The sequence below is a fragment of the Myxine glutinosa genome, chromosome 11 (genome assembly GCF_964187855.1).
Source record: "Myxine glutinosa chromosome 11, kmMyxGlut1.1, whole genome shotgun sequence".
NCBI classification, from domain to species: domain Eukaryota; kingdom Metazoa; phylum Chordata; class Myxini; order Myxiniformes; family Myxinidae; genus Myxine; species Myxine glutinosa.
This window is the reverse complement of record NC_136271.1, coordinates 9,128,319-9,154,275: the sequence shown is the minus strand read 5'-3', so window position 1 is coordinate 9,154,275 and position 25,957 is coordinate 9,128,319. Positions and strand designations below refer to the sequence as shown.

The 25,957-nt window shown below is 46.8% G+C and overlaps 1 protein-coding gene across 3 annotated transcripts in view; it reads right to left on the bottom strand.

Annotated features, from left to right (window-relative positions):
• Nucleotides 1–25,957, bottom strand: part of MAU2 (MAU2 sister chromatid cohesion factor) — a 297,343-nt gene that overhangs the window by 184,622 nt on the left and 86,764 nt on the right. For all 3 annotated transcript variants that reach the window (XM_068129792.2, XM_078786386.1, XM_078786387.1), the window contains 3 exons: nt 2,990–3,080; nt 2,749–2,852; nt 132–209 (listed from right to left, as the gene is read on the bottom strand). In XM_068129792.2, the coding sequence (XP_067985893.2) occupies nt 132–209; nt 2,749–2,852; nt 2,990–3,080 (273 nt within the window). The remainder of the gene's footprint in view (nt 1–131; nt 210–2,748; nt 2,853–2,989; nt 3,081–25,957) is intronic.

Here is a 25,957-nt window from a genome sequence, read left to right as displayed (position 1 = left end):
CACCTTTGGCTGCAGAAGCATAAAAAAGATCATCTCTCAATCAAAGAAGGTAGGAGGAAATAAAGTGCACAGATTGTTCAATGTTTTAATATTTGATAGCGAGTTGGTAGAAAACACATTTTTACACGTACAAGGAGTGTGTGTAGCTGTGCAGCGTGTGTGGAGAAGAGGCGAGGCAAATGTTGGCACAGCTGACACGCTTGTGAGATCTGTATCGGCACAAAAGACAACTGCACATCAACACAATGCAGATTTCCTGATAAAAAGAATCACACATCATGAAGTGTTATTTCAGCAGCGAATAAATGTTTTGATCATGATAATCACCGTTTATAAACACATTTTCCTCATATCTATAATGGAGCAGATGCATATTAGACGAGACGGATTTATGGAAAAAAAAGCCAAGGAAAAGCTTCTAGGTGCATTTTTGGGTAAAAGTTGGGAACCTCACTTTTTAACATAATTAGGGTATGCTGAATTCGATTAACCCGGTTCCCAAGCCGAATTTTGAGTTTGGTTTTTTTGAGTTTTGAATAAACTGCTGAAGAACTTGGGCATTAGTGAACTCACAGAGGAGACTATCAAATCTGCAGAAGCGTTCGTCTGCAGAATATATAAAGTGCACAGAACAACCTCTGTTTATTCAGCACGACATATGTTGATCTCCAAGACTGGTAAACCAGAAGCAACGTCACCGACAAGTGATGCTCTTCATTTCCATTTGATGCGAGTACACTATCAAGCCATGGTATGGAGAAATGCTCATTGTGCCACACCTGACCTTCCTGCACCTGTGTAAATGGGATGGAAACGTGGTGATTCAGGACGAGAGCCTATTCTGATATCACAGAGTCCAATCCCAGAAAGTTGCATCGAGATGATTTGTTGTGCATGCCAGAAGCAATGCAAGACTCGACGCTGCAAATGTCGCTATTCAGAGTTGAGGTGCACATCAATATGTGCCTGTCAGCAACAGAGTGATGATCAGACCCTTTGTATGAATTTGATGTAGTTTGGCAAAACAACATGTGTGACATTCCTGAATGTTTGTGCTTCATGGCCATGTATACTTAATTTCAGAATAAATGGTTGAATGAAACATTGTCTTATTAAAACCATTTCCCATTTTATAGTGTCCAATTTCAATATCAGTTTGAATGTGTCTTTCAATGTCACCAACCATAATATAGACTAGACTGATTTATGAAAAAGGCCATGTATAAGCTTCTAGGTGCATTTTGGGGTAAAAGTTGTAAAGCTAAAGTAAAAGAGCTGCATGTATATACATGATATATAAATGCTTGTTCAAAGAAATTGTCCAAAAATGGCAATTTTGCAGCCATTTTGTTTATGCTAATTAGAAGGTCAAAAGCTCAAAATTCAGCTTGGGAACCTGGTTAATCAAATTCAGCATAACATAATTGTGTTAAAAAGTGAGGTTCCCAACTTTTACCCAAAAATGCACCGAACATTCACATTTCTCAGAAATCCGTCGTCTATATATGGCTATATATGATGATAATGATGATAAATCCGATTTTTTACCTCCGCCACCGCCAAGGTGGATGGAGGTTATGTTTTCACCCCTGTCTGTCTGTTTGTTGTTTGTTTGTTTGTCCATTTGTGAACAAGATATCTCAAAAAGTTGTGGTTGGATTTGGACAAAATTCAGCAGAGGTAGCATATGTGACAAGGACGAAATGATTAGATTTTAGTGAAGATCCGGATTTGGATCCGGCTAGTAGAATTTTTTAAGTGATTCTTCACCATTGGGAGACAGGGCCAAAAACCATACATCGCAGGATATCTCAAAATGTTATGGACGGATTCGGACGATACCTGGTGGACAGGTTTGATGTCTGACAAGGACGAATCGATGCGATTTTGGTGAAGATCTGATTATGGATTCATGGATGATGTGTTATTAATTTGTCACAACAATGAGGTGTCACAACAATCGAGGTGTTGTTAATTCCTCCCTGGCACTCACAAGGTATCGCCAGCAACAGTACTTCCAGGGTCATGAATATGAATGAGTTGTTTTGCACATATTATTTGAACTACTTTGTGGAATAGACCTTTTCGATAAATTAGGAACGTAAATGATTTTTCAACATTTTTGTTATCCTATAGAGGTACAGTATTTAAACCAACCTGCAGAATCGTTATCAACATTGGCTCATAACACATTACATTTTGCCAGTCCTGGACACATTTCTCGCTGACACCGTACTTCGTATGCATAGCCATATTTCCACCATTTTCCTCAGCAAACTTAACCAATTCCAACCTCGAAGCTGCTGTGTACGACTTGTGTGGTGTTGCGGGAAGCATTTTGAGACAACATAATAAGGATGGATACACTTGATTGGTATTGAAAGGGATGGATCAAACGTAATTGTTGAGTGCATGGCATGCTCATTATTGATGGGGTCATTTTGCATGCGTCGGTGAGCGGATCAACGTTTAATCTCTCACGCAATCGGCAAACGCTCTGGATAATCATTTCTGGAGTGCTTTAAATTAAAAATTATAGAATTTATTTCAGAAAATATCACACTTTGCATTTTTGTTTCATTCATGCATTTCAATATCTTCAACCATAGATAAGTCGATTCTGAGTACAAGTTGAGGCCCAGACATCCAGAGGGGAAAAAGTATCGACTTATACACTTAAAATAAGATATTCTTCTTGAACTGACATATAAAAAGCATCCAAAACAAAATATGAAGAAAGGAGCGTACTTCTTGTAAAGCGAGTGCTTTGTGGCCGGTAACTAGTCGACACATGATGATGTGTTCAAGTAACATGACTTGAAAGGATGACAGGATCGGGCTGGGGTCGAGAACTGCCAGTCATTCAATCAAAAGCAAGTCAAAATGCTGCTGGACTGATCAATGTCTTGCAGAAGCACCCAAACACATTCGGGAGCTAAACAGGCCAAAATATTCCCAAACAAAAAAAAACAAAAACAAAGCTACATACTCTTTAACTTCTCAATCTGCATTAATGCCTTGTCCGTGTACTTTTGCGTCTTCTCCAAGTAGCCTGCCTGCATCGAATGCATTACTGTGACCTGAAAAAACAAGAGGGGTTTGGAAGGCAGTAATAAATAAATAAATACAGAAATAAATAAATATACCCACTGCAATTACCCCACAAAGCTGCCAAATCAAATCAGCCTTGCAAAATAAAGTACAAATCCAAGAAATGCGCAGTATTATGTACCATACATCTTAAAGAGCAATTGGTAATACAAATTAACACACGATGCTGAACATAACCACGGTGTCACATTTTCACACAACAAGTGTACTCAAGGTTCACCATTATTTATTTTGCGCATGAATGCATTCATCGTCATTGGAATTGAACCACAAAAGACATACATTGTTTGCTAATTACCGACCTTAAAATGCTAAGTCTCACTCCACACCAATCACTGCACTAAATTGAAGAATGTTTTTTTTTTTTTGGCTGCAACATCAAGTATGAACTCCTCCATGAATATTAATCATGGTCAAAAGTGCATGGAGCTCCTCTTGAAAAGCGACTTTCCTCGGTGGACCTCTAAAAATGGAACAAAGCATTCTTGATACAGACGTATACTGCAAGCGACAGGTGTGGGAGGAATAAGCAAATTATATGCAAGTACACCTGCATGCATATGCTCAATTAATTTTTCAAGAAAATTACATTCATGGTTTTTCATGAGCTCATTCGAATGAAACAACCACGAAGCAAGCCTGGATGCTCGGCAACATGATGTGGCCCCATGGTTTAGAAAAAAGAAAAACCCTGTTCAGAAGAAATATAATTAAATTGATATGTGGAAAAATGGAAATCCTACTCAGAATACAATGGTGGACAAGAAAACATTTCAAAATGCAAAGCCCGGCCGTATCCAGTTTTTATAGAGAGTGTGTGTGTGTGTGTGTGTGTGTGTGTGTGTGTGTGTGTGTGTGTGTGTGTGTGTGTCTGTATATACATACATACATACATACACATACATACATACATACATACATACATACATACATACACACACACACACACACACACACACACACACACACACACACACACACACACACACACACACACACACACACACACACACACACACACACACACACACACACACACACACACACACACAGACTTGGCATTTAATATGGAATATTTTTTTTGTGGGGGTGAACTTACTTTTCCAATATACATACATAAATACATACATACATACATACATACATACATACATAAAGTAATAACTCTGGTTGGGATTAAAATCAAACTAATCCATCATGAGTTCTCCAACCTTTAATGGGCAAAATAAATAACTGCTCGACGTTTCGATCAGCAACACGGACAACCGTGCATCCACTGACCTTTCTCAAGAGTAAAGAAAAACAATTATACCCCCCCTCGCCCCCTTATATCAAGGGAAAAAGGGGGTGGGGACACCAAAACCACCAATCAATGCCATTCTGGAACAAACTCGTGCCATTCAAATTTAAACCGTAAATCAAACCAAAAACCGTTGGATAAACTGAAACCACATATTGGGATGTTAAATCAAAACAATCGTTAAATCAAACGTTAAATCAAATGAACCGCAACATAATTCAAATGAATCAATGAAAAACAAACAAACATGAATTAGTACTTGCTTCAAGTGATGGTGGTAATTTAAATCATTTAAGCTAAACGGATATATTGTAAACATAAAAGTAATGGCCTGAGATACCGGAACGACTATGAAATAATATTAGAAAAATGGGGTGAGAGGTGGAGGGTGGGAGGGGATGGAGGGTTGGGGCTAAATGTGGAGATGCATATAAAGTAACAATGTACATCAAAGTGACAGCAAACGAGGTACTAATTTATGTGCTTGGTAATACAGTTTCTCTGGTACATTTCTGAATGAGAGATTTGTTGGATGGAGGTATGTTGGTATGTTGGAGTTGGTCACAGGAAACCACTTGGTTGTCTGTTTGTCTGTTTCACAGCACCACTTGGTTGTCTGCGACATAAGCGTGAAAGGTGCGAGGAGAGCTCGGCGGGTGAAGTACCAACCGAGAATGAAGGTGTGGAGGTTGAAAGAGGTGACAGTAGGGGAGGCATTAAAAGAGAGGCTGGGTAGGGTAGAGGATGATGTGGTTGAGCTTGAAAGTGGTTGGATGTCAATGAAAGATAGTCTGTTGGGAGCCGTTGGTGAGGTGTGTGGATGGACAAAAGCACTACCGAGGCACTTGGAAACATGGTGGTGGGATGATGAAGTTGGAAAGAGGATTGACGAGAAGAGGAAGAACTTAAAGGAGTGGTAGAAGGCAAAGGGTACGGGAGGAGAAAAAGCAGAGCATGAAAGTTATAAGGCAGCCAAGAAGGCTGCAAAGAAAGTGATAGCAAAGGCGCAGGAGGCATGCAGGAAAATGTTCGGAGAACGCTTGGATTCGGAAGAGGGTCAGAGAGCGGTATTCAGGATTGCAAAGCAGATAGCGAAAGAGAGGTGTGATGTGATGGGGGTGAGTTGCTTGAAGGATGAAGTGGGACAAATCGTTGTGGACCCAGATGGAATTAAAGGAAGATGGAAGAGATATATGGAAATACTGTTGAATGTGTATGCTGCATGTGTGAGAAGTGTTATGATTTATGGGAGCGAGACATGGGTAATGAACGGAGAGCAGCAACGAAGGCTGGAAAGGGTGGAAATGCGAATGGTTCGATGGATGTGCGGAGTATCGCTGAGAGAGAGGAAGACAAATGATGAATTGCGAAAGATGATGGGAATATTGCCTGTGATTGATGCTGTGAAGAGAAACAGGTTGAGATGGTTTGGTCATGTGTTGAGGAAGGATGAAAGTGACTGGTTGAGAAGAGTGATGGAAATTAATGTAGAAGGAAGTAGAGGACGGGGAAGACCGAGAAAGACTTGGCTAAAGATGGTGGAAGAAGAAATGCGGGCAAGGGGGTTAACAAGGAGAGATGCAGAAAATAGGGCAAAATGGAGTAGATTGTCATGGGGACCGCAAGGCTAACCCCCGCTCTAGCAGGGAAAATGGCCTTTAAAATGCATGTTGTTGTTGTTGTTGTTGAATGCAGAGAATGAATGGGATGGCCACATAGAGAGTAACCCAGTTTTAGGACCGGCAAAGAAGATAACTGAGAGGGAAGTTGAGGAAGCAATAAAAGCAATGAAGAGTAGAAAAGCGGGAGGGCCGACGGAACTTGTGGGAGATATGTTGAAGGCAGCAGGAAGTTGGGGTGTGAAGAGAATGACAGAGATCTGTAATCTGGTGGTGAAAGAAGGCCGCATTCCAGTGGATTGGGAACCGAATACCCTCGTCCCTCTATAAAAGGGGAAACGTGACCCTCTGGACTGTGACTCGTATCGAGCGATAAAGTTATTGGAGCATGGAATGAAGGTATTGGAAAGGGTGTTGGAGAAGATAGTCCAGGAGCCAATACTGATCTTTTAACAAATTGATACCACCCAAGGTCAGCAAACAATTTTGGTATTTTTGTCTTCCTTCATGTCTCGAGTTTATATTTTGGTATGATAACCCTGCCTATCTAGTAGCTTAATGATAGTTTTCACTCTGCAAACAAACCCACCTCCATTTATCTGGAAGTTGAATTTTAGGAGAGAGGGTTAGCATTTTTGCTTATAACTTCAGTTCTACTGAACATATTTTGACAAATTATGATTCATTGTGAAGCTACATCATATATCTACACAACTGTAATCCAATTTACACCTTTAATTATCAGGTGACTTCCTCAGAGGTCAAAAGGTCATGTTTCATTTGCAAAATCGAAAATTTAGCGTGTTTTTGTTTTCAACTGATCTGATTACTATTTCGTGATATGTAGATGCTGAAATTATTTCACAATGTATGTATAGGACATTGTGGATGATTTTAGTAACCTAACATTCACAAAACTACAACAATTAACTTTATATGAATATGAATGATCGTTTTAAGGCCATTTTTCCCCGCTAGAGCGGGGGTTAGCCTTGCGGGCCCCATGACAATCATGGTTCCCTGTTTGAGGCAGTTTTTATGGCCGGATGCCCTTCCTGACGCCCACCCTTGGTCACGCTCTTACGATGCGCAGGGATACGGTGGACCTATTCTAACTCGGGGTACACACCGTGATCATTCATCCCAGCAAGCTGGTACTCAATTTGCCGACCTCGGAAGGATGACAGGCTGAGTCATCCCCCTTGGCGTTAATTCAGCGATCGACCGGGATTCGAACCCAGGATCCTAGGATCCCAAGCCGGCACCCTAACCGCTAAGCCAACACCAGGCTTTTTACAATTAACTTTATTATTTTAACAATTAAATTATTATAACAATTTTAAAGTTAACAATTAACTTTATATTAACCCTTTTTATGCAAGCATTATAAAATAACCACCTTTAGAGGCCATTTTTCCCCGCAAGCAGGGGTTGGCCTTTTTCGGGAACCGTGGTTGTTGTTGTTTTTTGGTCCCCTTTTTGAAGCAATGTTTTACGGCCGGATGCCCTTCCTGACGCCAACCCTTTTTGCCGCCCTTTTTATGCAAGCATTGTTTCTTCGATTTCCGAAAAATTTAGTCATTGCCTGTAAACAAACCCACCCCCATATAAAATGACTGTATATATCATATATTATGACTTCTAGACAATATTTTTGGAAAACCAATGAATATGTCTCCAATGTGTTTTATCATTCACATACCCGCAAGCATTGGTATAAAGTTACACATTTATAAGAACATAAGCAGATAAAACAATCATCAGAAAATAAATAAATAAGTTTTATTATCTCTGTTTCAATAATGTACAAAAATATTCAAATTGGCTAATAAGCCATTGTACTTGTTGTGAACACCATCTCGGTAATGCTCATACATTATAATCTTGTTATTTGAAGTGCGTTTAGACTACAAACAGTTTCTTTCATGTCATTGGGACAAACGCAGTCTGTCACAATCGTCCACATCACTATCATTCAGCTCTATTTGTTCTAGTTCATTTGCTTGGTTGCTGCAGGTTTGAAGCTTACACATGTCTGTGCATTTCAGACCATTTCCAAGGCATGTGCACATTGGTAATTTGCATGATCGTACACATGAGCAGGATAGCAGGTCCAACACAGCCTCTGGTGCAGGTGTACCTCGCATCCACTCAATGGCCAGATCCCCATCATGAATCTTCCATCCATGAGCCATTGGATAGGGTACACTAGGATTGCACTCCAAACACCTCTGCCAGATTGCAGCCTGATAGTTTGCTCGCAAGGCATGCATGAAGAGACAATCTTCACAAGGGGGAAGCTGACTGGAGTCAACTTCTCCACGCCTTGCACAAAACAGCTGGTAGCGAAGCTTGTTGACTTGAGTTGTGTTTGTGGAAGGCAAATACATCCGACATGTTACTTCCTGAAGCTTTCCAAATAGTTCATCAGAGACCTCCCAGGACCTTCCCAACTCTCTGAATGTGTCTTGACAGGTCTTGTTAGTCTTCAGTTGTTTGAACATGGCCGACTTTCCATGCCCAGTGAAAGCACTGACTGTATCACAGCCCGTAAATGAGTGCATTCCAATCAGAGCATCACAGACATTATCTCCTAGTGCATGACTTAGCTTGCTGATGTCAGTGAACCTTGTGTGGTTCTTGGTGCCACATTTCTGGAACATGGGACATGGAATTCTCTTGCTGACTCCAATGCTTATAATCATTACATCTGTGTCCTCTGCTGTAACTACTATACCCTTGTAGCCTGATTCAGCTGCATGTAGAGCATGGAATAGAAGACGGGTGTCTGCTTCTTCCTGGGTACTTGATAGCTCCGGAACCTCCTCCCATCGTTCCCTTGTGAGCTTGAAACAGACATCCTCACAGGTAACATACAGATCTTTGTCCTTGATCTTCTCAAGTTGACCTTTCCATTCTTCCACAAAGAACCTGATGAGGTGTGTTTTGTTTTTAGAGCTACACAAAAGCTTCCTCCACTGGTGTATATTGTGGCCAGGCGCAATGCTCCTTAGCTCAATACCTGAATCTGTGCCTCTCTTTGCTCTCTCCAAATCTTTGATGGACATCTCTCTGTATACATCAAAGATAACATCAATCCGCTTGCTCTGACCACCTTCATGGATAACTTGAGCCAATACTGATTCTGCCAGTTGGGAGAACGTTTTGTCTTTCCCCTTCATCTTTTGGACCAGGCTCATTCCATCTATCAGAGTGGCTGAAGGTTGAGGGATTATTTCTGCTGGTGAGACATGCTTCTCCAACACCCTGGCAAGAGCAGCCTTGTTGGTCTTACGAAGAGACCCATCAATGTTGGCTAGGGCCCAAGGCAAAGGTCCAAGCGGGTGGGCTAAAACTTCACCCATGTGCAGCTGCCTGCTTTCTGCAACACGAATCATCTGCCCAAACAGCTTCCTATCAGCCTTGAGGATAACTTCCTTTCTGTTGCCAAGGGTACGTGATTTCTTGCCAATGTCTGAAAATGTTTTCAGCTTCTTCTTTGTAATCCTGTCATGAAACGTTATGGCTGGACTGTCTGACTCCATCCTCGCTTGTTTGAAATCTCCATAAGCGTCTTTACCTATTTGGTGGGCTTCATGAGGTTTTCAGCAACATCTGGAGGTGCAGCAATGCCAGTCGACAAACTGACAATGTCTTCATGGTCAGCATCGAAAGGATTGATCCAGCTGGACTCCATCATTTCAACAAGTGACTGAATATAAGCTTCATCCTTCCTGATTCATGGTAAATGTAGATCAGGATGACTAAAGTTGGAGTCATTCTCACCAATCATGTCCTGATCCTGCAAGATCCTGCAAGATCCTGCAAGGAAAGCAAGGAAGAAGACATATTTCATTTAGCAATTACGAGTCACAATATTATTTTATTATCATAATGCTCTATTTAAAGCAGGTTTCACATTTGTGCAGACAATGACAAAAATTTTCGGAAATCGAAGAAATAATGCTTGCATAAAAAGGGTTAACATAGGGTTAATTGTTGAAGTTTTGTGAATGATATGTTATTTTAAATCGTCTACAAATTTCAGCATCGACATATCACGAAATAGTAATCAGATCAGTTGAAAAGAAAAACACTCTTAATTTTCGATTTTGCAATTGAAACATGACCTTTTGACCTCTGAGAAAGTCACCTGATAACTAAAGATGAAAATATAATACAGTTGTGTAGATATATGATGTAGCTTCACCATGAATTATGATTTGTTAAAGTATGTTCAGTAGAACTGAAGTTATAAGCAAAAATGCTACCCCTCTCTCCTAAAATTCAACTTCCAGATTATATGGAGGTGGGTTTGTTTACAGAGTGAAAACTATCATTAAGCTACTAGATAGGCAAGGTTATCATACCAAAATATAAACTAGAGACATGTCGGGAGACAAAAATACCAAAATTGTTTGCTGACCTTGGGTGGTACCAAAATATGTATTGGCCCCTTAGTCAGGTTCAGTATGTCCAGATTTAAAGTTTCGTTGGATTTTTGGGGGGATTTGGAAAACTATATATTTTTGGAAACTATATTGTATAGTCAGTCAGAAAACCAATGTTGCTATTTGCACAGACTCCTGTATGGCGGCCATCTTGGATTTTCAAAATTGCCGCCGTAGAACTAATTTCTCTCAATATCTCAGCTTCTAAATAACATAGAGCTTCGATTCTAAAGGCTAAACATACATTTTCAAGGGCCCCGAATCCAATGGTAACAAGTTCGATAAGCTAGACATGACCAGAGAGCTCCTATGTGGCGGCCATCTTGGATTTTTCAAGCTGGCCGCCGTAAAATTGATGTTTCTCAATATCTCAGCTTCTAAACAACATAAAGCTTTGATTCTAACGGCTAAACATACATTTTCAAGTGCCCCGAATCCAATGGTAACAAGTTCGATAAGCTAGACATGACCATAGAGCTCCTATGTGGCGGCCATCTTGTATTTTTCAATCACGATATGGAGGGGCAATTTCAATAATTTCAATTATCACGCCTGTCAAAAGACTTCAAGAGTCAGTTTGGCCTGGAAGGTGACAAGATCACAGAACATCATGACCTTGGTCCAAGTGCAGTCAAGAGGGAGCATTAAGCAATCAACAAGATCAAGGCTGCGATACTGAGTCACGGAAATCCATTTGACACTGAAGGTGACAAGCTGCACAATGTGATACCGAATGCTTACATCCCAGACGAGTATGTACCACAGATCTTGAACATTGATGTCACTGGTCAGAAGTTGTATGAAGACTACGTGTCGGAGCGTATCAATGGAGATGTTAGCCTCTGGGCACCAGTCAAGAAGGAGAACAACAAGATGTTCACGTCTGGGAACAAGAGAACCACAGTGAAACTCAGAGACAGGACTGTGGATCTGAAGGAGACTAAGGAACTGTACGGAAGGCTCATGGTCCTTGCCAAGTCAAACAGAGACGTCAACCAGAAATATGCCATCGGAAATTACAAGTTCACTGTGACACCAAGAGCACTATTCGCTCCAGATGGGGCAATTCTTCCATGCACTGACAAGTCGAAGTTAATTCATCTCCTCGACAAGTTAGCAAGAGCAGAAATTCACCCCGAAGATCAGCAGCAGACACCAGCTGCAAGTGTTCTACAAGAAGATCCAATGGACACAAGAACTATGGCATCCACATCTAGTAAACCTACAAGTCGGAAGATTGCACTGGTGGATGGGATGGTACTTGTGCATAAGCTGACAAAGAAACCAGCCACTGTAGTGAAAGTCAACGATCTGGGTGAATGCTTCAATGACAGATTCATGTCTCTAACAAAAGATTGTGATGAGATCATACTGGTCTTTGACACGTACAAAAACGATTCTCTGAAGAGTGCTACCAGGGCTAAAAGAAGGCAAGGAAAGGATGCAGTACAGTATCAAGTCAGAGATGACACCAACATCAAACACATCCCAATGAGCAGATTCCTTTCTCATGACAAAACAAAGGCTGATCTGACTGACTATCTGGCAGCGAAAACTCTAGAATACAACAGTCACTCATCCAAGTTGATCATCACGTCTGCTTCAGGGCGTACTAGGAGCAACAGTGACCTGCTCTTCGAGGACAACAACCATGAAGAAGCTGACACCCTGTTGATCCACCAGGCCGTGCTGGCATCCCAGCGAAACCCACATGATGTGCAGTTGGTGTTCTTCTCTCCCAACACAGATGTCCTGGTACTAGTCATAGCAAACTATGACCTACTGCTGAGGAATACATCCATTTCCATGACCTCTGGAATACTTCAAATAGAGCCACTGTGGACAGCTCTAGGGGTCGAAAGAGCAAAGGCGTTGCCAGCCTTTCATGCTTTCACAGGGGCAGACAACACTGGGAGAGTGGGAGGTTCTCTCGAATAGGCAAAGCAACCTGGCTGCATGTCTACCTCAAAGCAAGTGAAGATGTCATAGACACCGTGCGAATGCTTTCAGATGCAACTGAAGTGACGGAGGACATGTTGTCCACACTAGCTAACTTTGTATGCGCTGCTTACTCTCCAAATGGCATCCACATCGACAGCATCCCCAAACTACGATGGTATCTCTTTTGCAAACACATGGCAGAAAGTGACAGGCTTCCTCCTACTCTTGGAGCTCTCAAGCAGCACATCCTTAGAGTCCATATCCAAGCCAGAGTGTGGGGTCAGGCAAGCATTGCTCAACAGGATCCTCAGCTGAATCCCCTGCAAAACGGCTTTTACAAAGACACGGATGGACAAGTGAAACCAACCACAACTGAGGAGCCTCCAGCCCCCAAGGCCATCATTCAAATGGTTAGATGTCAGTGCAAAACAGACTGTTCTTCATCAAGATGTTCCTGCAGAACAAACAACTTGGCTTGTACAGACCTTTGTCAGTGTGACATCCAGTGCCAAAATGATGAGGACTCTCAATATGTGATGAACGAAAGCGATGATGAGGATGATGATGACTTTACTCAATGATGAATCAAAGCTCTGTGCTCTTTAGAAGGTGAGTTACATCAGTTTTACGGCGGCCAGTTTGAAAAATCCAAGATGGCCGCCACATAGGAGCTCTATGGTCATGTATAGCTTATCTAACTTGTTACCATTGGATTCGGGGCCCTTGAAAATGTATGTTTAGCCGTTAGAATCAAAGCTTTATGTTGTTTAGAAGCTGAGATATTGAGAAACATCAATTTTACGGCGGCCAGTTTGAAAAATCCAAGATGGCCGCCACATAGGAGCTCGATGGTCATGTCTAGCTTATCGAACTTGTTACCATTGGATTCGGGGCCCTTGAAAATGTATGTTTAGCCGTTAGAATCAAAGCTTTATGTTGTTTAGAAGCTGAGATATTGAGAAACATCAAGTTTACGACGGCCAGTTTGAAAAATCCAAGATGGCCGCCACATAGGAGCTCTATGGTCATGTCTAGCTTATCGAACTTGTTACCATTGGATTCGGGGCCCTTGAAAATGTATGTTTAGCCGTTAGAATCAAAGCTCTATGTTATTTAGAAGCTGAGATATTGAGAAAAATTAGTTCTATGGCGGCAATGTTGAAAATCCAAGATGGCCGCCATACAGGAGTCTGTGCAAATAGCAACATTGGTTTTCTGACTGACTATACAATATAGTTTCCAAAAATATATAGTTTTCGAAATCCCCCAAAAATTCCAACGAAATTACATAGTGAACCTGACTACCTGGACTAAGAGGATAATGAAGAAAATGAAGATAATGAAGAAGTGGATGTTGGAGTCTGTGTGAAGCTGGAAGGTGTGAAAAAATTTGCTACCTCGGACAAATGCTGAATGGAGAAGGTTGATCAGACTCGGCAAAGGTTGCTGGAGTGAGTTGTGCATGGAAGACGTTTCGGGAACTGAGTGGCGTGCTGACGACAAGGGGAGTGCCGTTGAAGCTGAAGGGAAATGTGTATGCTGCATGTGTGAGAAGGGTTATGATTTATGGGAGCGAGACATGGGTAATGAGCGTAGAGCAGCAACGAAGGCTGGAAAGGGTGGAAATGTGAATGGTTCGGTGGATGTGTGGAGTATCGTTGAAAGAGAGGAAGACAAATGATGAATTGCGAAATATGATGGGAATAGAGCCTGTGATGGATGCTGTGAAGAGAAACAGGTTGAGATGGTTTGGTCATGTGTTGAGGAAGGATGAAAGTGACTGGTTGAGAAGAATGATGGAAATGAATGTCGAAGGAAGTAGAGGACGGGGAAGACCGAGAAAGCCTTGGCTAAAGGTGGTGGAAGAAGAAATGCGGGCAAGGAGGTTAACACGCTCTTTCACGAGCCTCGATCTTGTATACAAAAAAAAAAAAAAAAAAAAAAAAAAAAAGCGGGTATCCGTAGAAAAGAGCAAAATGGAGAAGATTGTCATGGGGCCCACAAGGCTAACCCCCACTCTAGCAGGGAAAATGGCCTAAAAATGCATGTTGTTGTTGTTGTTGTCACAAGAAACCCACTCACACTGACCGATACTTGGATTTCGACTCTTGCCATCCCATGGACCACAAACGAGCTGTTGTGCACACCCTCCTTAAAAGAGCACGTGATTTACCATCGACAATCAAAGATAAAGGGAGAGAGGTAAAACATCTACAAGGCGTTCTGAAGGCCAATGGCTACCATGACAGATTACTACCAAAAAGGGATGCGATGTTGGCGAACCCTTGCAACAGGACTGTCCCACAGCAACAACCAAAACGTTATTGTGTTTTGCCTTTTGTGCTGGGTGTGTCCCAAAGGCAGAGTTTTAAAATTGTCAGGTGTGAGGGTAAGTTACAAACCTATGTTCACCATGAGACAGGCACTTATGCAGGTCAAGGACAAGCTTCCCAGGAATGGCTGGGCATGGGTGGTATACACAGTTCCGTGTTTGTGGGGCTGAAAATATTGGACACACAGGGAGAACATTACGACGTGTCAATGAGCATCGCAAGGCCTTCGAATGCAACTATCCAAAGAGATCTGCCATTGCCAAACATGGTCTGAAGGCTGGCCATGTTCCCCTGTGGGATAATGCCAGCATTTTGGGTGCTACCCCCAGTAAATGCAGGAGGATTTTGGAGGCATGGCATGTGGAGGAAAAGGAGGATTTTAGAGGCATGTGGAGGAATATGTTGTATCTCTCACAGAGGAGGTTCTTGACTAACCACGAGCATTTGTCCCTCTCATTCAGAAACGTACCAAAGAATGTATTACCAAGCATATAAATTAGCACCTCGTTTGCTGTCACTTTGATGTACATTGTTACTTTATATGCATCTCCACATTTAGCCCCACCCCTCTATCCCCATCCCCCTCCCACCACTCACCCCCTTTTTCCAACACCATTTCACAGTCATTCAAATATCTCAGGCCATTACTTTTATGTTTACAATATATCCGTTTAGCTTAATTTATTTCAATTACCACCATCACTTGAAGCAAGTAATAATTCATGTTTGTTTGTTTTTATAAACCGCACCTTTCCTTTGCCATCTCCAGGCGCTGCATAACGTCATTGCCGGGCACCAAAGGGGGCTCGACAATGACGCACGCTGAAAGGGAGTACTCAGTTTTCACTTCACTCTCGTTGTTTGTTTGTTGTACACCGCACCTTTCCGATGCCATTCCCAGGTGCTGCACAACGTCATTGCCGGGCACCGAAGGGGGCTCGGCAATGACGCATGCTGAAAGGGAGTACTCAGTTTTGACTCTGGTTGTTTGTTTTCTTGCTTTCTTGTTTATTGTACACCGCACCTTTCCTATGCCATCTCCAGGCATTGCAAATCGGCATTGCTGGGCACCGAAGGGGGCTCGGCAGTGACGCACGCTGAAAGAGAGTACGCAGTTTTCACTCTGGTTGTTTTCTTGCTTTCTTGTTTGTTTGTTTGTCCGGGCGATATCTCAGCCATCCTTTGAGCTGGGAAGCTGAAATTTCGGCACAATAGTGAGCAAGTCCTTTGTCAAAAACAGTATTTTTTGTTTTTTGATTAATCAACTAATTGAGGAGTTATTTTATTATTAGCGATTAATTTATTAGCGATTATAGCGATATTCGCTTTGCCTCTAAATCTTGTGTCCCAAACTCATCCCTCTCTGTACCCACCGTACCCAGTCGTACCCAGCTGCTCCTGGAGTCTGTGTCCTTTCCTCCTGACAAGGTGGAAAAGTTTCTGTCAACCCTCGACTGATTCTGCAACTGGACCTGACGGCATCAGCCCACGGGTCCTAAAATCCTATTCTTCCGCTCTTTCACTCCCTCTCTCTGTTCTCTTCACCCTCTCTTTTGCTCAAGGTCATCTGCCATCTGCTTGGAAATCTGCCAACATCACCGCTTTGCACAAAAAAGGTGCAAAAACAGATCCCAGCAACTACAGACCAATCAGCCTTCTCCCAATTATCAGCAAAGTCATGGATTCCACCATTGCTTCCGATATGAAATCTTTCCTCTTCTCCAATGGCTTGATCTCTGATCATCAATTTGGTTTCAGACCTTGTCACTCTACTCTGGACATGCTGCTTCTGCTTTCTCAACAATGGATGGAGGTCCTCAATGCCAAACAGGAAATTAGAGCTGTCTCCCTTGACATATCACGTGCCTTCGATACGGTCTGGCACCCCGCTCTGCTCACCAAACTCTCCTCTTTTGGTATCCATGGAAATCTCCACGCATGGCTGGCGGACTTCCTCTCTAGTCGTAGTCAACGTGTGGCCCTGAATGGGTTTCTCTCATCTCCTCTTCCTGTTCAGGCTGGAGTTCCCCAAGGCAGTGTTCTGGGCCCTGTGCATTTTCTGGTCTTCATCAATGATCTCTCTGACTCTCTTGAAAATCCTCTCTATCTCTTTGCTGATGACTCTACTCTCTGTCGCTCCATTCTTCATCCCTCAGATCGGCAGTCTCCTCGCTCGCTCTCTGCAGACCTGGACAAAATCACAGACTGGGCAAACAAGTGGAACATGAGTCGTGTATATATTGTTACAGACACGACTTTGATGTTAAGGTGGGCCGAGCGGAATGGCCGTCGTGTCCGCACAAATTACCCGATTGTACTCGAACGTCGACGAAGCCGCGCTACGCTGGCTCAATAGGAAAGAGAAGACACCCGGCTGGGTTATAATGACACAATACGACACCAGGGGTTCAGTTCTCAAGACCTCCGGAGGAGGTTATATTAAGGCGGAAGGTTAGATTACAACTACAAGAGGTACATCATAGGAAGACAGGCACTTAGACACAACCTTATATTATTCCCGACAGACCACAGAGAAACAGGACAAAAACTGACTCACACGGGGATTGATGACAAGGAAAGCGGGTATTCGATGGCCAGCACAAGGTGCACCTTGTGCTCAGGGACAGGATGGCGCGGCCCAAAAGATGCAGGAGGTCTCTCAGCGCTCGAGGTGGCGTCTTGTCGTCTCAAGCTGGGGGCGCATCTGACGTCACGTCCGGCAAGCGGCTGCGTATATCCGGCGGGGAGTGACACGCCCTCGGCTCGTTAGCTCCGCCTCGTGGAATCGGCACGTTGCTTCTCATTGGGTGCGTGCGGGGGGGGTTACTGGCTCCGCCCCTGACGAGGAGCTGACAGCCAGCCCCTTCGGGGTAACCCCGTGGAGCGCATGGTCTGGAGCTAATCGAGCCGGTGTGAGGACGCATCCTCCCCCGCTCCGCCGCCATCCCCTCTGTTGTTGTTGTAATTGTTGTTGTAGTTGTTGTTATTGTTTGGGGAAGAAGATGGGAGGAGGTATGGGAAGGTCCTAAACTCACTACTGGTGCCATATAATCACATTCTGGTGCAACGAAGAGTCATAATTAATGGAAACGAGGCCTTAACTGACATAGATTAAGAATAACTAGGAAGATGTCCGAAAGTTGTCTACGTGTGGTGCGGTGGACCTGGGCACGACATTTAATGGGGGAATAAGGGGAAGGTCGGCTCTACTGATTGTTATTTACATGCAATGGGACTAGGGAATGGGGGACTGGGGAAAGTTGGGGAGTATTGGAGAAAATAGGGGAATATTTACAAGCGGATATGGAGGCCAAATTCCATATTCGCAACATTGCACCCTTCTCTACCCTCGGGGCGTCCCGACCCGATAAATTTTTACCTACTTTAGTGTGGCACGCAATGTAGTTCCCTCTACTATTAACTCTACCCTGAGTGCGACAGTTTTACAGATATTCACAAATGAGTAAATATGTCCCCCTGCGACGTTGCACCCTTCTCCTCACAGAAACACACCCACAGGATAACCGAATCCGGAAAGAATTCTCAAACTAAACATACAGCCGGTAGGGAGCATTATTTACAAGACTATGCTGCTATTTACACTACGATCCAGGACCTGTTTTTGGAGGAACACATGCAGATGTTATGCATAGAGAGAGCGCGCTTGCCAACATCGATACACCAACCCACGAGTGCTCTGTGGCCGACGGCCTTTAATAACGTGCAGAGCACCCTTCCCGAGCATCAAAAGCACCACCCCACCACCAATCGGTGCAGTCACCATTGTTCATTGGAATAAAAATAAATTCGACAACCCCTAACCCTGCAGGTGTCTCTTGCTCTTCTTGTGGTGCACTTGGTGTTAATTAACAGTGGTTCACCTTTATGGCATAGGTGCCACGTTGACCCATAGGTCCTTCCACGGGTGGTGCTTGGCCGCAAAAGAGCTGCGGTCCATTGTGGGTGGCCACAAACATTGCGGTCCATATGGTGTATCGACCCAGGCAGCCAACAGCGAAAGTGCAGGCCCACAACTGCGTAGCCAGCACCTCTCTCTCCTCTCTCTCTACCCCAAAGCCAGATCCTCGGAGGTGGGAGACAAAAGAAGAAACAAGTGAGTAAGGTGGTAAGGGCGCAAAAGTGCACGCAATATAAGGTAATGCACACTGGGGGCACATGGGAACCAGGTGAGACAGGTACGTTCCTATCGTACGCCCCCCCCCCCCCCCCACCAGGTAACCTACATGGCCCCTCCCTTACCCCTTACTGTATCCACAAAACACAACACTACCCATAAACATCTACTTTACAAATCAACAAACATCCCTACTGTCTTCCCCGTTCCTCCCATATACCAAATTCGTCTTCTCTCCCTCCTAACCAATCAAATTTGCCATTTTCAACTCTCATCAAAATTTGCCATCTCCAACTCAACATCATAATTTGCCATTACCAATTCATCATCAGTCCCTCCTAGGGAGGGAGAGATGGAATCACCCCAATGTCTCATCCACGTCGTGATGCGTCTCACAAATCCACACAGCGATTCATCTCCTGCAACAAAACAAAGAAAACACAGGTGTGGAGTCATCATCATCACCACAGGTAAGTGGCTGCGTATGGTGCGACAGGTTCATCAATCCTAACTATTTCCTAAATGACTTTAACAACTTTACACTACCCGGGGTCTTTCTCCGGCCAAACCATTGGCCCTCTTACACTACGGGTTCTAAAAACCAATTCCCATTGGCCAAACTGTGGTGCTCTTCAATTTGGGGTCTCACTCCCCCGATTCATCTCCCGGTGCCCTCGCACAATTTCTGGGCTGTGGCGTGTACCTCTCCCAGTGGGTCTACCCACCTGCACACCTCCACCACTGCGGTTGCCTCCGAGCTTACCTGCTCCTTACCCTAACCTAACTACCTGGGGAAGGCCCTCTGGCACTCTCCCCACTCGGTGCCCTCTCTGGCACTGGGCTACCCGGGTCCATCCTCCGGATCCTCGGGCCCCATCCACAACTCTACCGGCTCCCAGAGCCCACCTGCGGCCTCACCTGGCCGACATCCTCACAGTGGTGGAGTGCCCAACCAACTACACACACTAACAGGCTACACGCCCAGCCATTTCCACAACACTAATGCACCCATCCACAACACCATTCTGCAACCGCACCACAAATGCCAATATCCAACCACAATTTACCTGTACCCTCTACCTAGCACTTACACTACCCGCCCCGGGTACTCGTGAAAGGGGTCCACTCTTCCCCCATCCACACCTTCGCACCATGCACACCACTTACTCCAACTTTCTCCACACACCTGTACTTGCACACCTGTGCTCTCACACCTGGTGCCACCGGCACCCTTCTCTCCCCAAGCGCATTCGCGCTGATCCACAACACTCACTACTCATACACGGCTCCACACACCTGTCCAGTTGCACACCTGTGCAATCACACCTGTTCAATTCTCACACACACGGCATCATCTCAGCTGACTACTCCCCTCTGAAACTTGCGCTTCCCAGTCGTCCCTTTAAACTATTGCGCTCCCACGTCATTATCATCCACACTAATCTACCTGCGTCCCCACTACAGGTATCAGTCACTAACTAAACTTAACGTTACCTAATGTCAATCTTCGCTAGATCCCTACACACCATATCCTAACCCACCCGGGCTAGTTTTCACTGCCATACACCCCATAATCTAGTGCTCCTTTGCCCCCACACATGGGAAAGGTGGCAGGGATGCCACCCTCTCCCACCGGGCCTATCGCTCCTCAATCCCCCAGTCCTCTGGCACTAATAAGCCCCCCTTATTCAGAGGTACTGGGTCCCGCCTCGGCATCTAAAGCCGAGGCGATCCACGGGGGCGCCTGCTCGCCGGTGTAAGGTCTTATCCGGTCGGCGTGGACGATCCGAGGGAGGGCTCGTGGCCCCATTTTGATCTTAAAGACCACGTCACAGATTTGCGACAGGACGACTCCTGGGCCTTGCCAGGGGGAGGTGAGTTTTGGGCACCTTCCCTTCCGCCTCCGGGGATTAAAGAACCAAATCTTCATCCCCGGAGCGTATTGACTCCCCTGGCTCCGGTCGTCGTACCTGCGCTTCATCTTTTCCCCCGCCAGATGGAGTTGGCGGCGGGCGAAGGCATGGACTAGCTCCATGCCTTCCTCTAGGTGACGTGCGTACCCCTCCCTCGGCGGGTTAACCACTGTGTCTGGCACGGGACCGCATAGCAAGTCGGCGGGAGCCCGTAACTCCCGCCCATACATAAGCAACGCTGGACTGCATGCGGTGGCCCCGTGCTGGCTGGTTCGGTAGGCCATGAGCAAGTAAGGGAGATGTTCGTCCCAGTCATCCTGACGGGTGGTGGTGAACAGTGCCAGTTGTTGGATTAGAGTTCGATTGAATCTTTCCACCATCCCGTCAGATTGAGGTCTTAAAGGCGTTGTTCTGGTTTTCCGAATTGACAGGAGACTGCACACATCTTTTAGCAATTTGCTCTCAAAATTTCGTCCCTGGTCGGTGTGCAACTCCTGTGGAATCCCATGCCGGCACACAAATCCTTCCACGAAGGCCTGCGCTACCACCCCTGCTTCTTGGTTGGGAAGGGCGTAGGCCTCCGGCCACTTGGTGAAATAGTCCATTACAACGAGGATATACTTATTACCTTGGCGGGTGCGGGGCAGCGGTCCTAGAATATCCATAGCCACCCGCTCAAGGGGGGCCCCCACCTGATGTAATTGAAGGGGGGCCCTCATCCTCCGTGCTGGTCCCTTTTTGGCAGAACAGGCGTCGCATCTCCGACACCAGTCCTGTATGTCGCGCCCCATATTCACCCAATAGAACCTCCGGCGGACCCGAGATATTGTCTTTGTCCTGCCCAAATGGCCGCCGGAGCGGGTACCATGCACCTGTTGCAATATGACGTTCTTGAATTTGTCAGGGACTATCACCAGCCAGGAAGTTCGATCAGAGGGAACCTCCACCCACTTGCGATACAAGATGTTGCCTTTCAATTCCAGGGTCTGCCACTGAGCCCAATATGCCTTTGTCTGCGCCCCGAGGGGGGTGACCTCTTCCCCCTTTGGTCTTTGCCCCAATTTGACCCATTGGAACACCGGCCCCAGAACAGGATCCTCCTGCTGGGCCGTGCTCCAAGCCAACTCTCCAAATTCCTCGTCCGCGGTTAGTGGCAAAATTGGCCCTCTCACCCGGGTTGCCCGGACAACGAGGGTCGGGTCCGAATCGCCCAATTGTTCCCTCTCCTCGTGTCTCGCACAAAATTTGCAGTTTTCTCCCAGACAAGGACGCCGAGAGAGTGCGTCCGCATTACCATGGGCCTTCCCGGCCCTATGGGCCACATCAAAATCGTACTGCTGCAACTTTTCCAACCACCTTGCAATTTGGCCCTCCGGTTCCTTGAACCGAAGGAGCCATTGCAAGGAGGAATGGTCAGTTCTAACCAAAAATTTCCGCCCGTACAAGTACGGGTGGAAATGGTTCATGGCAGCCAGCATAGCCAATAACTCTTTGCGAGTGACGCAATAATTTCTCTCGGGCCTACTTAAGGCCCGACTATAATAACCAATCACTCTCTCCACGCCCTCCTGTGTCTGAGACAAAACTGCGCCCAATCCTTCCTGGCTCGCATCCGTGTCCAGGGTAAATGTCCCGTCACTAGTGGGGTAAGCTAGAAGGGGTGCGGATGTTAGACACCCCTTCAATTTTTGGAAGGCCTCGTGGCACTCCCGTGTCCAATTAAATCGCGTCCCCTTCTCCGTAAGCCGGTGGAGGGGACGGGCCAACTCCGCAAATTTCGCCACAAAGCGCCGGTAGTAGGAGCAGAGTCCCAAAAATCCCCGCACCTCTTTGATGGTACGTGGTGCGGGCCACTCCTCTACCGCTTTAATTTTGTCTGGGTCTGTTTTTACCCCCTCGCGGCCAATCACGTGACCTAGATAGGCCACCTCTCTTGCAAACAAAGTGCACTTACTCGGGTTCAGCTTCAACCCTGCCTGTCTGAGGCACCCGAACACCTGGTCCAAATTAGCTAGTGCCTGGGGGAACGTTTGGGCATGTACCAGGACGTCATCCAGGTACACCAGGCATGATTGCCATGGCATGCCGCCTAGTACATGCTCCATCAATCTCTCAAAGGTGGCGGGGGCGTTACACAAACCAAACGGCATCACAGTAAACTGATACAGTCCCTTACCTGTGGAAAATGCCGTTTTCTCCTTCCCTGCCCTATCCATCTCCACCTGCCAATACCCACTCTTGAGGTCCAAAGTTGTGAACCAATTTGAGCCCGCAACGGCATCGAGGGTGTCATCAATCCTTGGCAGGGGATATGAGTCCTTGAGTGTCACGTTGTTTAGCTGGCGATAGTCCACGCAGAACCGCGTGGTCCCATCCTTCTTTTTGACCAGCACAACAGGTGACATCCAAGGACTTCCCGAGGGCTCGATCACACCTGCGTCGAGCATTTTTGCAACCTGCTCGTCAGCTTCCGCCCTCTTGCTCCAAGGGAGCCGTCGGGCGGCCTGACGAATAGGCCGGGCCTCACCGGTGTGGATCTGATGTTTCACCAGGCCCGTACGTCCAATATCCTCGGTGGACAGGGAGAAGAGGTCCAAATGGGACCCAACCAGTTTGTGTAAGGCCTCCCTCTGGGTACCTCCCAACTCTACGCTACTACGATTTACCATCTCGCAAATGGGATCGGGCCAATTCCTACTTGTTATTGAAGGCTCCCCCCGGGGTCGGCTCGGCTGGACGTTCTCGCCCCTCACTGTCGCGACTTCCTCAACTGGGGTGCAGCCAGCTACCCTCGTGCCCCTTACTATAGTGCGTGGTTCTGTACTCACATTTACTACTCGGACGGCCACTACCGGTCCGTCCGTTTTTACAAGGGTGCGGCCCACGATTAAACCCGGTATGGACTGCGCTGCCACCGGTTCGACCAGGCCGCAGGACTCCTGCCATGTTGGGCGAGCTGCCCACCGGGCCGGCACTATCGCCTCGGCCCTTGGGGGGATGGTCACGGCCTCGGAAGCCTCCAGCTCCGCTCTCTCGGCCGTGCTCACTCCCCCTAACGGCAGCTCTTCTACTCCCACCTGCAGGATCCCCCGGCACAAGTCGATTTTACAACCGCTGGCAGTCAACAGGTCCAACCCTATTAAACATGGGTCGCACACCTCCGCCACCCAAACATCTATCTCCCTCCTTACCGACCCTAACTTGAGGGTCACAGAACCACGCCCTATGATCGGGGCCGTTACACCGGTAGCAAGCTGCAAACTATAATTTTGCAGGCGCTGGATCTTATCCCAGCCACCTGCGCTCGAATCAAGGACCACAGGGCTGATGATCGTGGCGCTAGCTCCTGTGTCCACTACGGCGTCTACCCCCACGCCGGCAATTTTGCATCTAATTGTCAGGCTACCGGTTCCAATTTGGCCACAATAAATGACCTGTCGCGTCAATGAGGGCTCTCCTCCATCCTCTGCTGCCGAACACCGCCCTACGTGCCCGACACCTTCTAGTTTCCCGGGGTCTGGCGGGGGGGTGTCTGGGGTCGGCTAACCCGCTCCCCCCTGGGCGGAGTTGAGGACCTCAACTGCCGGGGATCATCCCGGCGCGCGTTTCGACAGTGCCGCGCCAGGTGACCCAGGCGGTTGCAGGTATAGCACCTCACCTGATAAGGTGCTTGCCTCCGGAATTCCAAATTCCCCCCCCTGTAGGTCCGAATTGGATTACCCGCTCGTGGTCCACCGCGGGCCACCTCCGTGGCCGCCTGCCATGGTCCAGGTCCCGCCAGGCGCTGGTCCACCAGCCTCCGGACCATGCCCGCCAGGTCAGGACCCACGTCGGGGGCGGGTCCCCTAAGGGGTCCGCCCTCCATCGGGGGTCCCACCTGGCGGACCGCCATTGCGAGACGCTCGCCCCCTCGGGCCAGGGGCCTCGCTGCTTCCCAACGGGCCGCAGCGTCAGCCGCCTGGCTCAGAGTCTGCGGGCGCCACATGGCGAGCTGTTGCCGGAGCTCAATATCCGGGAGGGCCTGGATAAAATGGTCCAGCGCCAGGCTTTCCCGGGAATCCGCTGCCATGCTAGCATGTGCGATCCCCACTGCGCGGCGAATGTCGTGGGCAAGTTCCCCGATGGCTTCCTGGGGCTTGCGTTTTCGCAGCGCGAGCTGAGCTTTAACAAGCTCGCTCTGCTGTTCTATGCCGAATCGATTAATTAGGGCGTCGCGGAGGGCTGGCAGGGTGAGAGCACCCGCTGGTAATGCCGTCAGCACCTCCGCCGCCGCGCCGCGCAATGCGGCCACCAGGTGTACTCCACCTTCGTCCTCACCCCAACCGTTGCCCTTACACACACAGTCGAACTGCGCCAGGTACGCGCGTAGATCACTCTTGCCGTCATACGGCGCGAGTGGGACCTTGTGGGACCACCTCGTATGTGAGTCGTTGCCCGCCTGCCGGACCCCGTGCGTCGCCCCTTGCGGGGTCAGCGCGGGGCCGAACCGGCCGGGCCCCCACAGTACACTACCCCCAAGGGGCTCTCGTGCCTCCCCGGTCCCTCCAACAACTACCCCTGTTGGTGTCGATGCATGGGTCACACCTCCGCAACCCGCTACCCATTCCATACCACCACCACCACAACCTTGCTCACCCACACCTCGCACCTCTCGTTCCATACCCTCCGGACCAGCCATACACCTCACTCTTGGCCTCTCACGAACATCCGGGTCTATCTCGACCCCCAAGCTTATTAAATCACCTGGCGCATCATACGCACGACCATATTGGTCACCACTTACACCGGGTCCTCTTTCTCTTCGCTTCTCCTCCATCACCTGCGAATCCCTCATCCGGTTAATGAGCACATCATCACGATCCGAACACAGACTCTGGACCAATTCTTTTACCTCCTCTTTTATCTCTTTCTTATCCTCTCTCCGTCGCTTTTTAATTTCGCTCACCCCTTCTTCCACTTCTTCTAATTTTTGCTTCATCTCCTTCATCTCTTCGTGCGCCCCTTTAAGTTCTTCCTCTAACTCCACTTTATTTTTTTCTATGTGCTCCCGCACCTCCCGCTCTTTAACCTCCATTACCTCTACCACCTTGTCCATTTTCCTCGTCAGGTCCTCATGTACCGTCTGACACTCTTTTTTAATTACCCCTACGTCCT